Source organism: Halichoerus grypus, chromosome X, assembly GCF_964656455.1.
Source record: "Halichoerus grypus chromosome X, mHalGry1.hap1.1, whole genome shotgun sequence".
In the NCBI taxonomy this organism is placed as follows: Eukaryota; Metazoa; Chordata; class Mammalia; order Carnivora; family Phocidae; genus Halichoerus; species Halichoerus grypus.
This window is the reverse complement of record NC_135727.1, coordinates 70,578,836-70,595,146: the sequence shown is the minus strand read 5'-3', so window position 1 is coordinate 70,595,146 and position 16,311 is coordinate 70,578,836. Positions and strand designations below refer to the sequence as shown.

General features: G+C 54.8%; 3 protein-coding genes across 4 annotated transcripts; 1 reads left to right on the top strand and 2 right to left on the bottom strand.

The window, feature by feature from the left end:
* Positions 1-673: 673 nt before the first annotated feature.
* Positions 674-8,059, top strand: FOXO4 (forkhead box O4). The gene is made up of 3 exons (XM_036120559.2): positions 674-1,559; positions 5,130-6,189; positions 6,547-8,059. Exons 1-3 carry the CDS (start codon positions 1,107-1,109, stop codon positions 6,552-6,554), a joined length of 1,521 nt encoding a protein of 506 aa, XP_035976452.1. The 5' UTR covers positions 674-1,106; the 3' UTR covers positions 6,555-8,059.
* A 386-nt stretch (positions 8,060-8,445) lies between these two features.
* Positions 8,446-11,357, bottom strand: CXHXorf65 (chromosome X CXorf65 homolog). The gene is made up of 6 exons (XM_036120558.2): positions 10,426-11,357; positions 10,214-10,300; positions 9,877-10,011; positions 9,450-9,518; positions 8,883-8,989; positions 8,446-8,655 (listed from the first exon to the last, which is right to left on the bottom strand). Exons 1-6 carry the CDS (start codon positions 10,448-10,450, stop codon positions 8,554-8,556), a joined length of 525 nt encoding a protein of 174 aa, XP_035976451.2. The 5' UTR covers positions 10,451-11,357; the 3' UTR covers positions 8,446-8,553.
* A 50-nt stretch (positions 11,358-11,407) lies between these two features.
* IL2RG (interleukin 2 receptor subunit gamma) lies at positions 11,408-15,141 on the bottom strand. 2 transcript variants are annotated; one of them, XM_078065478.1, is made up of 8 exons: positions 14,954-15,141; positions 14,602-14,755; positions 14,219-14,403; positions 13,852-13,991; positions 13,269-13,431; positions 12,617-12,713; positions 12,291-12,360; positions 11,408-11,939 (listed from the first exon to the last, which is right to left on the bottom strand). In XM_078065478.1, the coding sequence occupies exons 1-8, from the start codon at positions 15,090-15,092 to the stop codon at positions 11,739-11,741; spliced, it is 1,149 nt and encodes a 382-aa protein (XP_077921604.1). In that variant the 5' UTR covers positions 15,093-15,141; the 3' UTR covers positions 11,408-11,738. The 2 variants fall into 2 exon arrangements, with proteins under 2 accessions (XP_077921604.1, XP_035976445.1); XM_036120552.2 differs by having other exon boundaries at positions 14,978-15,141.
* Positions 15,142-16,311: the final 1,170 nt, after the last annotated feature.

Genomic DNA, 16,311 nt, shown 5'->3' with positions numbered 1-16,311 from the left:
TTGTTTATGTTGCACAGGCCCGTCACCCAACTCCCGAACACGCATACAGCCTATTTTCTAGTCCGTTCTCGGCTTCTTGCCTCTCGGTTTTCTGCTTCTTGTAGACACCGCATTCTTCCCTCCTGCCCTCCTTTCACGGAAAGACGGAGAAAGGTCTGGCGCCTCTCAACACGGTCACCGAGGCGACCCGGAGTCACACGGGAGGAGGTGGGAAAGGGGGGGAAAGGAGGAAAATGACTTTTAAAGAAAAGAAAAAGTCCGCGACGACCTCTAATAATTAAAGTTCCACCTCCCTATATCCTGCCACGCCGCTCTCCAGCCGCCCTTATCGGGCTCCTGGCCGCGAAGTAGGACGGGAAATGTAGTCCCCTAAGGCCGACCAGGGTGGCACGACTGAAGAACTCGGTTTCCCAACTGGCTCTCCAGGCGCGTGCGCAGATGGCTGCCCCGGCGAGTGGTAAACAGAGACGTCAGGCGGGGGCTGCTGCTCCGAGCAAAACAAAAAGGGAACCCGGGGGTGGGGGGTGGGGGGGGGCCGATAGGGGAATTGGTGCGGGAATAAGGGAGGCTGGGGCCGCGGGCCCTATCAAGAGTGGAGGGCAGGGAAGAGGCGGGGGGAGGGGCAGCTAGGGGAGGGGCAAGTGACGCGGGGGAGCGGGGCGTGGGGGAGGGCAGTGATCCGGGTGGAGGAAATTTGGGAGGAGTGTCCGGGGGGCAGCAACTTAAAAGGGGGAGGGAACTGCGGCTAAGGAGACGTTCGGTGATGGGAGCGCAATGTATGAGGGGATACCGTGCCTCAGGTTTAAAAGAGCAGGAAGCTGAGTGAGAGGTTGGAGAAAAAGTGTCTTCGCTAGGCGGAGGTTACAGGTGGTGTCTCGGAAAGAGCTCCGAGGCTGTCCGCTTGTAGTCGAGAAGAGGATCAGAGAACTGTGTAGAAGGGACAGCTTGGGGGCTAGCGTCCTGGGGCGAGGGGGAAGTTCGCGACTTTCTGAGGACTGGCAGGAATGTGCCTCCTGGCCCTCGGTGCTTCCCCCCTGGGGGGAGGCATCGCGAGGGACGGTGGCAGGCTCCTCTGAAAGCTGAGCGGCGGAGGTCCAATTCCACGTATGGATCCAAGGAATGAGAATTCAGCCACAGAGGCTGCCGCGATCATAGACCTCGATCCCGACTTCGAGCCCCAGAGCCGTCCGCGCTCCTGCACCTGGCCCCTTCCCCGACCAGAGCTCGCTACTGAGCCGTCTGAGCCGCCCGAGGTGGAGCCAGGTCTGGGAGAGAAGGTACACACGGAGGGGCACTCAGAGCCGACCCTGTTGCCCTCCCAGCTCCCAGAGCCGGCAGGGGGCCCCCAGCCCGGGATCCTGGGGGCTGTAACAGGTCCTCGGAAGGGAGGCTCCCGCCGGAATGCCTGGGGAAATCAGTCATATGCAGAACTCATCAGCCAGGCCATTGAAAGCGCCCCCGAGAAGCGACTGACACTCGCCCAGATCTATGAGTGGATGGTCCGCACTGTGCCCTACTTCAAGGACAAGGGTGACAGCAACAGCTCAGCAGGATGGAAGGTAACTATGACCCCCTTACCTCTGTCCCAATACCATCTGCCCCTGGGCCCCCTAGCCTCCTTACTGCCATTCTGGGGCCGCCTTTTATGCCCCCACCCCAGAGATCCACCTTCAAATCATCAATTACACATTTACTTAGGACATAGTATATGCCACTGCTCAGTGCTTGATGCTGGAGGATCGCAGATGAATAAGACACTGTCCTTGCCTTGGAGAAAATTGAATTCTCTGCTCACTGCTCAACACTCCCAGCACTTTGGCTTGAGCTGCCCCAGACACTTATTTCCACAGAGAAGTCTTTATCCTATGTACAGCAGGAACTGTGTGGATTCCCCACATGAACCTAGCCTTCCTTCCTCCCCCACCTCCCACCCCAACACCTTTTCTCCCATTCCTGTGGGATTACTTGGATTCCCCACTTGCCTCTCAATACCTCAGGGTAGAGGTACTGTTCTAGAACGCCTCTACTCAAGAAGAGGGGGTAGAGTGGCAGAGGTGAAAAAAGGTGATATTCCTGGGGTAAAGTAGCTGCTCTTACGGACCAGGAGGAAAAAAGGGCCATGAGCTGCTACCTGCCTCAGTTTACCCTGTAGTGCTAGGAAACTCTCCCTAGCAAGGGGCTAAGTCTGGGGTGGCGGGGGCCAGGGGAGAGTTTTCATTTACTGTTGAGGAATAATAGTTACGAAAAAAAGAGCTAGGGATCTGACTTTGGAGCACAAGGTTGGGAGTTCCCTTGGCCTTCAATGAAGAAACTAGGAAGAAAGATCTTGCTAGATGCTCTGAAAACTTGTCCTGAGGAATATGGGACTCTAATTACGAAATGGGGAGCTTCAGCCCCTTGGCATCTTGCACCCCCGTGGTGGTGAGATCAGCGTACAAGGAAGTAGAGAGGGTTGAATGAGCAGAGGGTCCTCCCCTACGTGTAGGAGATCGAGTGATCAGATCTGCAGTATCCCCAGGAGTTGGGCCGGACAGAAAACAGGACAGCTGACTGAGACCCTTGGCACTATTTCTGGGTAGACTGCCACGCCACAGTCTCAGCTCATAAAGAGCTCCCCTCCTTGGACCCAGCCTACACAGCTGTTTTTTCTTTTCCCTTAGGTTCATTTTCCAGGGTAGAAGAAATAATCGTGAGTTGTTAGTTATGCAGTGGGAGTGTAGTCCCTCCTTATAATGTACACTTATTTGCGGAGTTTTTGTTTACAAAGTAGTTTTTAAGTTTTGTTTTGTTTTGTTTTATTAATCTTCACAGCGATTGTGAGACTCCACATTTTACGTGTTGGGAAACTAAGGTACAGAAAGGTCAGGAAACTCGCCTGGTATCAGTAGAGCAAGGACTTGAACTCAGGTCTAACTAGAAATCATATCCTCTTTCTGCTAGTCCATGCTGCCAAATTCTTTTCACTGGAATGATGGTGAAGCCAAATCAGGCTGAGCTTGGGGCCTCCCAGCCTCTCATCCCCCATCCCCACCCCTGCCCCACTCCAAGGGGTAAGCCTGGGGGGGGGTGCTGAACTGGCTCCTCTGGTCGTGGGCCAGAAGTACTCCCACCCCACCAGGGGGTGGCACTCACTAAGAACAAGAAAGCTTTGTTTGGGTGGCTTGGGGGAACAATTAGGAGTCACCCCCCCACCCCACTTCCAACAGGTAGGCATTATAGGCTTCTAGGGAGCTGACCTCTCCAGGTAAGAGGTTGTACTATGTACTAGTTCTGAGGTCTAAAGAAGAGGGGTTAACCAAATGGGCCCCTTGGGTATTGAGTGTAGAGAGAGGAATGGAGCTTCTCAGTAGAGCCAGAGCTGAAGGATGAACTGGGTGGGTGGGGGGGTGGGGAATCTCAGTGCCAGAAGTCACGGGGGCACTCAGTTACCAAGGCTGGACAGTTACTATCTAGATGGACAAGTTTCCATTCCCTTCAAGGAACGAGGAGTACCAGTGCGGCCAGGGTAGTAGCCGTTACTGAAGGGTCCCAGGGAGACAAGGAGTTCTCTGGCTAAAGAACTCTGGAACAAGAAGCTACTTGAGCATCTTTCCCCAGGCAGAGGGTCTCCTTATCTGGAGCACCAGTCAGACCCTCAGCCTCCTAGTAGCTCCAAGCCCTCCTGGGCTCCTCCCAAGTTTCTAAACACCAAAGAGCTCCATGTGGGAGGTCAAATGCCCCTAAGGTTGGAGATCTTAGGCACAAATTCCTGAGGGGAAGTAGGGGAAAGGAGGTAGGACAGGGAAGGGAGGTGGGGGGGGGACACAAAAGGATGGTGTAACTAGCCTGGGGCAACCAGTAGAAAGAAGCTGCTCTGGGGGCTCAAGAAACTGCCAATCTCAGCTCCCTGGGCCCCTGGGAAAAAACTTATCTCTAGCGGAATATCAGCAATGAGGGAGGAAGGGAGAACAGAGGGAGGGAAGGAGGGAGGGAGGGAGGACATGGAGCTTCCAATACCCAAGGTGCTCCAAAGCTGATAGAGCCTCAAGGGGAGGCTCACTATTGTCACCCGAGGGCCACTCACCAATAAGGCGACAAGGTACTGATTATGTCCTGAGAGCTTGGCACTCCGAGGGGGCGCCGTTGAGGACTGCCTGACTGGACAACATGATCTGTGCCATGGGCGCTTATACTCGATGAGACTAATTATGTGAAATTGTAAATAATACAATATAGGTTGGGTCAGATTGTGTGGAACAGATTAAAAATACCATATGAGAGATTTGGCCGCAGAAGTCAAGCAACCACTTAATAGAAGGGAGGGAACTTACACTTGGTCTTGAGGAACTAGCAGAATTTACAGAAGGGAGATCCTTCCTAGGACGAGGAGGGAGGGAGAAGGGAACGTGCCTTGTGTATCTGAGGTACAGCGAGGCGCCTGGCCTGAATGTAGTTGAGCGTGTCTGCCCAAGGACTGGGAGGAATCAGGAAAAAAAAAAGAGAGAGAGAGATCTTCAAATCCTCTGGAGAGCTGGGGCTCAAATGCCCCATGCGGAGTAGAGCACTCGCTCTGCTGAGGTTCCAGCCCCTCAGCCTAGTCAGAGAACTGGCTCAAGACAGGGTGGGCCAGTCTTGGGCTGGTGTCACACCACTGTCCCGTAAACTCCACCCAAGCCTACACTCAAGGAAAGAGGCTGGAGCCATGGAATTCTTTCCCACCTAATCCTAGTTCTTGTGGAATCAGGAGTGCGTCTCCCCAGTAAATGCCCACCAGCCCCAGACAGCCCCCCAGAGACCTGGGAGGAGTGCAGTGCTGTGAGCTTTTCCAGAATGGGCCCAGTGGCCTCAGCAGTAGGTTGTTACCCGGCTTGTGTCCTGGGCCCTTGTGTAGAGACATCTGGAGCAGCAGAGACTGAGCATCTTGTCTTTGGGTGGGAACTGTGTACGGTCTCCCCCTCCCCCAACCCCGCTCTAATCCCCACCCCTACCTTTGCCTGTTACCACCGCCCCCCCCCCCCCGGGGTTTGATAGCTCTGGGTTTCTAGGAGTGCCCCTGCTCTGTCCCAGCGTCCTTCGAGGCGGGGCTGCTGGCCACGGGCCTCCCCTGCACATAGCTCATGCCCCTTTCCCGCTGCCTCTGCCCCCTCCAGAACTCCATCCGCCACAACCTGTCCCTGCACAGCAAGTTCATCAAGGTTCACAACGAGGCTACCGGCAAGAGCTCTTGGTGGATGCTGAATCCTGAAGGAGGCAAGAGTGGCAAGGCTCCCCGCCGCCGGGCAGCCTCCATGGATAGCAGCAGCAAGCTGCTCCGGGGCCGCAGCAAGGCCCCCAAGAAGAAACCTGCCGTGCTGCCGGCTCCACCTGAAGGCGCCACTCCAGCGAGCCCGGTCGGCCACTTTCCCAAGTGGCCAGGCAGCCCTTGCTCGCGAAACCGCGAAGAGGCCGATGTGTGGACCACGTTCCGTCCACGAAGCAGTTCCAATGCCAGCACCATCAGCACTCGGCACTCCCCCATGAGGGCAGAGTCTGAGGTGCTGGCCGAGGAGGAGATGCCAGCCTCAGTCAGCAGCTACGCAGGGGGTGTCCCTCCCACCCTAAACGAAGATCTCGAGCTGTTAGATGGGCTCAATCTCACCTCGTCCCATTCCCTGCTCTCTCGGAGTAGTCTCTCTGGCTTCTCTTTGCAGCATCCTGGGGTCCCGGGTCCCTTACACACCTACAGCACCTCCCTCTTCAGCTCAGCAGAGGGGTCCCTGGCAGCAGGAGAAGGGTGCTTCGCAAGCCCCCAGTCTCTGGAGGCCCTGCTCACCTCTGATACGCCACCACCCCCTGCCGATGTGCTCATGACCCAGGTAGACCCCATTCTGTCCCAGGCTCCGACACTTCTGTTGCTGGGGGGGCTACCTTCCTCCAGCAAGCTAGCCACAGGAGTTGGCCTCTGTCCCAAGCCGCTAGAGGCCCCAGGCCCCAGCAGTCTGGTCCCCACCCTTTCTATGATAGCACCACCTCCGGTCATGGCAGGGGCTCCCATCCCCAAGCCCCTGGGGGCTCCTGTGCTCACACCTGGTACTGAAGCTGCAAGCCAAGACCGAATGCCTCAGGATCTGGATCTTGACATGTATATGGAGAACCTGGAGTGTGACGTGGATAACATCATCAGCGACCTCATGGATGGGGGCGAGGGACTGGACTTCAACTTCGAGCCAGGTAGGACACCTCTTCATGCACGGTAGCATCTCACAACCTACAGCCACTCCTAGGTGCCCAGCTAGTGCCATGATCTGAGCAAGAGGGAGCTTTAGAACTGGCGGCCGGGGAGGGGGGCGGTGGCTGGAGCCCCTGGGGAATGGGGGAGAGGGCGTCGTATTAGAGGGGCGTAGCTCCCCATGGGACCTCCAGGCCCCTCAGCAATGCCCGCCCCTAGCAGCAGCAGCACAGGCGAGGTAGGGGGAAGGGCTGTCTCTGTTTTTTGTGGGGTTTTTTTGTGGGGGGCGTGGACCGTAATGGTGGACAGTTGTCATGCCCCAGATGAGCCTCTTTGTCTTCCATTTCTTCTTCCCACAGATCCCTGAGCCCCGGCTGGAAGCTTTGTCCCCTGCTTCAGCGGCGGAGCCAGGCGTGCCCATTTCCACTCCTTACCCTTGACCCCTCCCTGGGAATTCGGGACCCTGCTTTAGAGCGAGGGTGGGGTCTGCTCACACGGGGGGCCTTGAGGAAATTCTAAAGATAAAGCTGCCCCATCTGGGAACTGTGGAGGGAGGGAGGGAAAGGGGTGGGGGGAAAGGGAAAGGGTTTCTTCTCACTGTGCCAATTGGGGGGTGAGGCCCCCTCTTGGGAACCATCCGTGGCTCCCTCCATTCCCGCCCCCTGGGTTTCAGAGCAGGGGTGGGCAATGCTGTTGGAAATGTGAAGTCACCAGTGGCCTTACCCCTGCCTTTGGGAGCAGGATCTTTTGTAGTCTTACCTGAGCTGGTCCGGGCTAGCTCGAGCCTGGGATTTTTATGCAGTGGCCCCTTAGGCCAGTGGGGTGGGGTGGGTAGGGTGGGGTAGTAGGGACCTGGAAGGGCCAGGGTCTGAGCACTGGAGGGGCTCACCAGGCCAAATCACCCTTGGAAGGCTGCAGATAACAGAAAGGCTTTTTATAAACTTTTAAAGAAATATAAACACAAATATAGAGATTTTTAACAGTGGCAAGGTGCTAGTGATGGGGAGAATGCTTTTTTTTTTTTTCTTTCTGAAGGCTTTGTCATAGTGACATGATGCAAACACTACAGACATTACTTGGGGAAACATGGGAAGTGGGGTGGGGGGGAGAGAGAGAGCTCCAGGCCGCCAGAGAGCAGGGGGCAGGGGAGCAGCAATGGAGAGCTGTACTGAGCAAGGGGGAAAGCTCTGCTGTGGAGATGTCTGGAACAAGGTCTGCGCGGACCTAGCTTAGAGTTGCCCTACGGGAAAAGCTAAGCCAGGCCCCCTGGTTCACCTTGTGTCTGGGAGTGTGTGCTGTTGGGGGTGCGGCCGCGCTCTCGCATGACCCACTGCGGGTTAGCGCTATGGTGGGAGAGTGCACTGAAGGCCTGGAATTAGTCTGTGGCCTGCAAAGGGGTGGGAGGGGGTGGGGGAGAAGAGGAGGGAAGGATTTAGGGTGGTAAAGTTAGGCACAGAGACCTCCCTGTTCCAGGCCCCTGACAGCTGTCCCTGCCCTTCTTCCCCTTGCCTGACTACAGGGGTTATGTGGAAGTGTGTGTGGTGGCAAGCAGGGGGGAGGGGTGGAACAGGGAAGGGGGAGCTGGGGAGCTTGGCCGAGGGTCTGGGAAATGAGCGGGGATGGAGGGGAATGTGGATCAGGTTTACTAGCACCTGCCAGGGTGGCCATCTGGGGCTCCTTCCCCACCCCAGCCCCCAAAGCAGCCCCTCCCCCAGTCCCCTTTGCATTGTCCCCTCCCCCGCCCCTGCTGTGGGTTCCCATCATTTCCTGTGTCAGCGCCTGGCCTACCCAGATTGTATCATGTGCTAGATTGGAGTGGGGAAGTGTGTCAAATCAATAAATGAATAAATTCAATAAATGCCTATAACCAGCTCTGGTTTCTGCTGCCTTGCTGCTCCCCTCAGATAAGGCGGGGGGTGGGGGAGGCAGAGGACTGGCGGGAGGGACTACTCAGAAGCGGAGGAGAGGTGGGGGGCTGGGGGAATTTCAGCAGGGGGAGTTGGTGGATCATCGTGGTGGGTGGAGGGAAGCTGCCAATCCCTCACGGAACCCCAGCAGTAGTGGGCGGGCTGTGATAGGCCTCTCAAGGGGAGGTAGTCTGGTTGGATAAGACCCCACCCCCTACTCTGTCCCTCAAAGGCTCATTGTAGCAGACTTCACAGTCTTGCCTCACTCCCACCCATGTGCTCACCCCAGCCCTCTCCTGCCACTCCTACCCACCCTCAGAGCCTCCACGGTGCCTGGGGCACACTTAAGCCTTGGTGCAGATATTGGGAGAAGGAGTCTTTCTTGAAGAAGGGACCTCATGTTGAATTCCAGTAATTTCATACCTCGTATTACTGCGCTCACTTGGGCACTTTATTTAGTTAGCGATGTTTATTCCTTCTACTGAAAAAGTCCGCTCTGGTCCTAAAGATCAGACCCCTGCGAGGGGACCCCTCTTCATCCAATCTTCCCCTTGATTTGGACTGGAAAAGGAAAGGATCCATAAGTAGATAAAGAGGCCCCTGCAGGGAAGCTTTCTACAAACTATGGCCCGTGGCAGGCCAAGAGAAGTTGGAGGCAGGTCTTGGGCATGGATGTTGGATTTGGAAAGGAAATTCATCCCGGGGGTGGGGGGGCAGGGTGCAGGAGCCTTGGGTTGGCTGGTAGGGAAGGGGGGGTGCAGGGACAGACTACATTTGGGGAGTCTTACTGGGAGGTTCACGGAGGACTCAATTGGACTGACTTTCTTGGCTTCTTGGCTTCTAAGCGATTTCATTCGGCTCCTCTCCAGGAGGTCACATTGTACGCGCAAGGTGTCTGAGAACCAGGAAAAGGCACCCCCACCTCTGAGGACTAGAGACCTTACCTACCCACCCCATCCCTCCCATCATTCCAGTGATCACTTGGAATAACTGGGCCCAAAGCTAGGCTGAGGAGTGATCTGAAGGTGCCTAAATTTTGCTCTTTTCGGTGGGAACTGGGACACCGAGACTCCAAGAGAAAAGGATGAAGGGAAAGATGGAAACGATGGGTGGTGATAGGGAGATTATATCAAGACAGTGCCCGAGAAATGGGGGTGAGGAGTAGGGGTGAGTGACACATGCTACTCCAGCCGGTTTGAGCGAAACACCCATCCTAAAGTGGACCTAGGCCGTAGTCCCCTTTTCCTAGGATCCTGCCTCATTACACAATTCGCACTCCATATAGAGAATGTACTCTATCACCCGGCTGTGTACGGTCCTCTCCACGTTCCTCCTTCCTCCATTGTGCTCCTTACCAATTAGCTCAGGTTCTGGATTCTTCAGGAGAGGCACAAAAGCTCTGTAGGCATTCTCCAGTCGGGTTCCTGTGAACACAGCAGTGTGCTATCTCCAGCCTCTGTCACCCCGTCTCCCCCCTTCCAAAGCCCAAGATTTCAGGAACCTAACACTCGATGCTACTGTGAGCTGATATACCTGATTTCTTCCCCCTCAGGTCCAACCCTAGGCTCAGGTCGGGGGGGGGGCATAATATGCATAAACCTACCCTATTGTTGTAGAGGCAATGCTCTTTCTTAGGCTGACTGGAGATGGTCAGTTTGGACCTGGTTGAGGGTCAAGGTTCACAGTCCATTTTGGACAAGGTTCACAGTCCATTTTGGACAAGGTTCACAGTCCAGTTTGAGGGCCCTGCCCTATCTTTCAGGAATGCTCCCAAGCCTCTACCTGGTGCTCCATACTCCACCTTACAAATATAGTAGGTGTTTCGAGCAGTAAGGAATTTGCTGGCATAGTCTCCAGGGGTCCTCGTCAGGAAAAGCAACTTCATTGTCCCCGTTTCATCACACAAATCGATGGTGTCTGGAGGGAGGCCACAGGGTTATTGGGGCAGCTAAGGAAGGGGAGTGGGAGCAAAAAGGGCAGTGATCCTATCCTGAAGGGACTGGAGGAAGCTGTTGGATTCAAAGAGCTCTCTTCTTGCCCGTTGGAGGGCTTGGAGGCTGGAAATGACCCCGTGGACTTCTAACCCTTGGCCTTTAGTCCCCTCCCCCCAACTCCTCACCTGTTTTAGGCAACCCTACTTTATTGCGGGTATAATGCAGCAACAGAAGGACAGAGCAATTGGTATTGACCAGAAACTGCTGATTATCTGAGAAGACATGGGATGGGGCATGTGGCCCTTCTCTAGGTATACCATCCCTGTGACCGCCCCCCCCACTGCCCTCAAACCTCCCCAGCCCTACATACAGACTCCAGCTCTGTAATGCCCCTCACCTCCATGTTTGATGAAAATGAACATGCTCTCAAGATCTTCTCACTCTTCAGATGGAGGCCTGATGAGTCATTCAGAAGGAGAATGTTCTAGAGGTCCTGGGAGGTGGGGGGGGCAAGTGGGCCCATAGGGTTGGGGGTCTGGAGAGGTCGGTGGATCGCATAGGCTGAAGAGGCCCAGACAGGGCAGACAGGAGAGAGCCACTGGCAGTGGTGGATAGCCAGCATCCCTAGGGGTGGGGCCTGAGGCTGAAGTTGAGGGATTATGAGGTCAGAAGTGGTATATGTAGCAGAAGGTGGAGTAAGGATAAGGGGAGAAGAACCCAGGTGGGATCTGTGAAAGATTTGCTGGGGAGGGGGGCAACACAGTAAATCTAATTCGAAAATGCGTCCTGCGGGGCGCCTGGGTGGCTCAGTGGGTTAAGGCTGTGGCACTTGGTTTCAGCTCAGGTCGTGATCTCAGGGTCCTGGGATCGATGCCCGCACGTCGCGCTCCTCCACGTTCAGTGCAGAGTCTGCTTGTCCTCTCCCTCTGCTCCTCCCCGCCCAATAAATAAATAAAATCCTTTTAAAAATAAAATAAGGGGCACGTGGGTGGCTCAGTCAGTTGGGGGTCTGCCCTCGGCTGGGTCCTGATTCCGGGGGCCTGGGATCGAGCCCCACGTCGGGCTCCCTGCTCAGCGGGGAGCCTGCTTCTCCCTCTCCCTCTGCCATTCCCCCTGCTTGTGCTGTCTGGCTCTCTCTATCTCTCTGTCAAATAAATAAATAAAATCTTTAAAAAAATAAATAAAATAAAATGCATGCTGGTAGGAGTGCAGGACACCTAGAGAAAAGCCAAATTTCTTGAACGCTGCTCATCTTTAGTTAATTTGTGGTACTACTTGCACATCATGAGTCTACTACTCCTTTTTCCTCCTGTCAGCACCATGCCTCGCACCCTCCTTGCACCCCACATTTCCCTTGCTCCCCGCCCCAACAACAGACATTCTTGACGATCAACAGAAGCTTTATTTCTCATTGCTTGGAGCATAATTGAAGGGTAGATGGAAGGAGGGAGGGAAGGACGGAGGGACTGCGGGAGAAATAATCCTGCGAGGAGGAGGAGGGGCTGGATCTGGGAAGATGAGCCGCGTGCTCAGGGCAAAGGGGCAATTGGACGATAGGAGATATTGAATGGGGGGGGGCGTAGAGGGGGAGGGAAGTTATAGGGGGCATAAAATTCAGAATCAGCCACAGGGGGGCGAGGTGAGCATGGGACCCAGGCTGGTTAGAGGGGAAGTTAGTACAATTTAGGACTACAGGGTTCTGGGGTTCTGTCAGGGTATCAGGGCTCCAGTTTCAGGTTTCAGGGTATAGCATGGGGGAGCCCAGTAGGGGCCATGCTGGCTGCAGGGGGAGCCCCCAGGCCCCTCCCCTGGAGCCCCTCCTTTGGGGGGAACCTCACTGACGTAGCAGAGCCATTCACTGTAGTCTGGCTGCAAACTCTCGGCCAGGCCCTTGGACACTCCGCTCCAGGCCTAAAGACAGATATCTCCAGGTCAGGGGTCAATTAGGCACAGGGAGTAAAAGACCCGGGCTCTGTACGAAGGGAGCTCTTACAAGGTCTGCAACGCCTGTGATTACGGAAGGGACACACAGACTCCCAGGGACCCCCCATAACGCTGTTGCCATCTGCCCCACCCGATCTATATGATCAGTTCTTCGGTGTGTCGCTCTCCCATCTAGCCCAACCTCCCACTGGCCGGCCACATCCTGACAGTTAGTGCAGGCCCCCTCCCCTCCCCTCTGGCCCCCATACTCCGTCTGACTTTTGGGCAGAGGCAGTCGGTGGTCCACAAACTGCAGTCTGCCTGTGACAATGTTCTCACCGAAAAGTTCCCGTGGTATTCGGTGACCAGATCCTCGAGGTTCTTGAGGGTAGGAATGCGGGGCAACCACCTGAACGGAGGAGAAAGAGGGAGCAGGAGCATGTCGGTTACGCTCGTCCAGTACCCTTCTCCCAGTTCTCCCAGATGGAATGAAGGGCTTCTGCGGTCTGTGTGCCTGCAGCTTCCTTCCATCACCATGCCCCCCTTGAGTGATCCCTCGTTCCTTGCTGTCCCTCTCTCTACTCCTGGAGACCCTGTGATAATCCTCCTCTACTATTTCTTCCCAGCCACCCCACCTCGTTTTCCTGGGATATCTGAAATCTCACCGTTCCAGGCCGCAGTACACACAGATAAGGATAAAAATCAATCCCATGGAGCCAAGGGGGATAAGCACAGCTTTCAAAACAAACGACAAAGGATCCTCTACAAAAAAAAAGAAGAAAGAGAAAGTGACCTAACATCTGTAGTGCCCCAACTTTAGTGCCAGGCTCTGTGCTAGACACTTCCCATACCCTTAATCCTCACAACTCCTGAGAGTGGCGGGGGTGGGGGGGGGGACAATCATTATCTCCATCTTACAGATGAGGAGACAGAATCAAAGAGGTTAGCGATGTGCCCAAGGTCAAAGAGGGGGGAGTAAGCAGCAGAGCCAGGTTTAAAACCCGACATCGGTCTGCTTCCAAAGCTATCTTTGCCATGCAGGCTTTCCGGAAATGCTGTAGGGGAATCTTAAACATTCTATCTCCCCTCCGCCTCGTTCTTGATCACCCCCCCCCCCCCGCCCACTCTAACAACATACTGAGCCAACCCTACACAGAAAAGCCCTGCAACCTGGGGGTTGAGGTTGAACAGTGAGGGGAGATGGGCCACCAAGTTTGGGGGGCTTAGGGGTCGAGAGGTAGAGCAAAAGAGAGTGATGCTCGAAAGGGTTGGGGTGCCGGGCTCATGGGTCACGGTGAGGCCTTAGGCCCATTTTACCCTTGGAAGTATTGCTGCCCCAGCGGATAGGGCGGCTCCATTCACTCCAGCGCTGAGCGCTTCCACAGAGTGGATTATAGCGGCTCCGGACACGGAATGTGTAGAGTTTCTGCCCATCCACGCTAGGCAGAGAGAAGCTATTTCGGTGGTCCACTGATTGTTCCTTGGGGAGAAAGAGAGTGAGGGAGAGATGGGTGTCTAAAAAAGAAGGGAGAATTAAAACCGCGGCCCCTCCCCCCACGTCATCCAGTCCTTCCCAGCTCTTCTCTCCTCTCTTGACTACTCAAGCCACCCTGCTCCCTTCACCGACTAGAATCTAATGCCTCCTCGCCAGATCCCCTGGAAGGCTCCCTTTTATTTACTTGCCTATCAGGTATTGGGAAGAGTACGGGTAGGGAAACGTTAATGGAAAGTCCACTGGTCATTACAGGCAAAGGAGCTGGATGAGGGGAGAGACAGAGCAGAGGAACCAGGAGGCAGAGAACAGCAGCTTGAGATCAAGCCCTCCTACTTGGCTGACTGAATCCTCTATCCCCATTTGCTTGGCCTTAGAGCTGCTACATTCATGACCCCGGTCACTCACAGTCCAGCTGCGGTCCCAGTCACTCCGGTACTGCACAAGGTGCTCCAAACAGTGGTCCAAGTGTCTGTTGCTCCAGCTCAGTTCTAGCTGCGATTCGCTCAGGTTGCGAAGGGTCAGGTTCTCCGGAGCCCAGGGAATCACTGGAGATATGTGTGTTTGCGTGTGTGTGTGTGTGGTCATTGCCCTGGCCTAGATGAGTTAGGATCCTGAAGGTAGCGCCCCTAATCCCTCCGCCCCTCCCGATCCCGATCCCGATCCCTCACCTCCTCCTTCCTGCCTAAGTACCCTCAAGGTGAAAGAACACCACTCCCTATACTCCAGTGCCCCACAGTATATTCCAGGACTCTTGGCGCCCTTTCCAATTTACCCAGATTCTGCAGTTTTAGCATCTGTATGGACTGCCTCCTGGGCTCCCGTGGGTCCTGGAGCTGGACAACAAATGTTTCGTAGAGATGGATCTCCTCCTTTTGCAGCCAACAGCCCGCAGTGGTCTCTCCGGAGAATAGATAGTGGCCACACTCCTGGACTTTATCATCATTGGACTTCTTGTACCTGGAGAAGGGTTGGGAGGAAGAAGAACAGTGGCATAAACTTGGGTACTCCGGATACCACAGCCCAGCCCCATCTCCTCTGAACTGACTTACCCCATGAGAAAATGGTGGGGAGGCTCGGACGCTGGCTTACCCTCTTTCTTGGTCCAGCCCACCCCCCTCTTACTCCCTTGTGCTGTCCCCTCTTCTTTTCTCATACCAGTAGTGCAGAGTCAGGTTGGTGGGCTGGGGCTCAGAGCTGCTGTTCCAAGTGCAATTCATGTACTCAACATTGAACACAAAACACTGGACCTCTGGGAGGGGCAGGGTGGAAACGGTGAGGGTCCCAGGGGGTGTAGCGGTCAGGAAGAAATCTAGGTTGGAGAGAAGACGAAGGGGGGGGAGGGGAAGACCAGAAATGATGGTCAGAAGAAGCAGCGGCAGGGGACAGAGAACCCTTCCCCTTTCCCTTCTCCACAGTACTCTTCAGTTCTGCCCGCATCCTTCTAATGCCCCGTGGCAGGTTCGAGATTTCTGTACGGCCCCTTCCCACAGGCTCCCCTCTCACCAACCCCCTTCAGTCCCACGTTTCCCACCAGCTGCGACGTCTTCATTCCCATTGGGCATGGGGCCCGTCAAGTTCAGCCCCACCCCCAGCAGAGGCAGGTGCAGGAATAAGAGGGATCTGAGTGGCAATGGTGGCTTCAACATGGCGCTTGCTCTTCGTTCCCTGGGTGTAGACTGTCAGGAACCTGGGCCCCTCACCCATTACCCCTCCCCACCCACACATTTCCTTCTGTCATAGCTTCCGGTGGAAAGAACCTTCGAAGCCAGGGCTTTACAGAGGGTGTGGCAAATGTGTGCTATGACACAGGCTAAATCCTCTGGGAGATTAAGTGTTAATCTAATCTGTAGGTGTATTACCACCATGGTAAGGTGCTGTTAAGTGGAGACCGAGGCTGGGCACACGATACTGTCACAGACTCAAGAATCTTCAGGCCACCCGGATCCTGGGAAGGGTCTGTTCACTGCTGCCACCACCACCACCACTCCCAACCACCCACCTTCTCATCTAAGTCATTTTATCCTGTGGAGTGGAGGGTCTGGACCTCCCTCCCCATCCTGTGCTATGCTCCTTCCTGGGCTCAGTCACCCTGAAACCTCTGTCAAAGCCCTACTCTCTTGGGTGGAAAGTACAGCCTTGACGCCTGTGGGCACACATACAGCTGTCTTCCTTCTGACCTAATCCAAACCAGAATATCCATCCACCCTTAGCTGCTGCCTGAGCTGGGTCCCTGTTGAGACTGGTTAGGAGGTCTGACTTAGAAGTAGATTCTGGAAATGGAGGAACAACAATACTGGCTTCAAACTCCTCGTCTTCCCCTAAATCTGCTTCTCTTCCTGTGTTCCCTATCTCAGTTAATGTATCACCACCCTCTCAGTCACCCAGACTTGAAACCTCAAAGTCATCATCAATTCCTCCCTCTCTCTCATTCCTGAGAATCCAATCAGCTCTACGTCTGTGGTGTTTCTCTCAGCAGTGTCCTCCTTTCCACGAGCACAGCCACTGTGCTAAATCAGCCTTTCATACCCTCTAGTCATGATTATTCCTCGAACCCACTAACTGGCCTCCCTTTCTTTCTCTTTCTTTCTTTCTTTACTTTCTTTTCTTTCTTTTCTTTCTTTCTCTTTCTCTCTTTCTTCCTTCCTTCCTTCCTTCCTTCCTTCCTTTCTTTCTTTCTTTCTTTCTTTCTTTCTTTCCTTTCTTTCTTTCAAGAGATGGGGCCTGCGGAGAGAGAATTTTAAGCAGGCTCTACCCCCAGCACAGAGCCCCCCGCGTGGCTCGATCTCAGGACCCTGAGATCATGACCTGAGCCAAAATCAAGAATCAGATGCTTAACTGACTGAGCCACCCAGGTGTCCCCTGGCC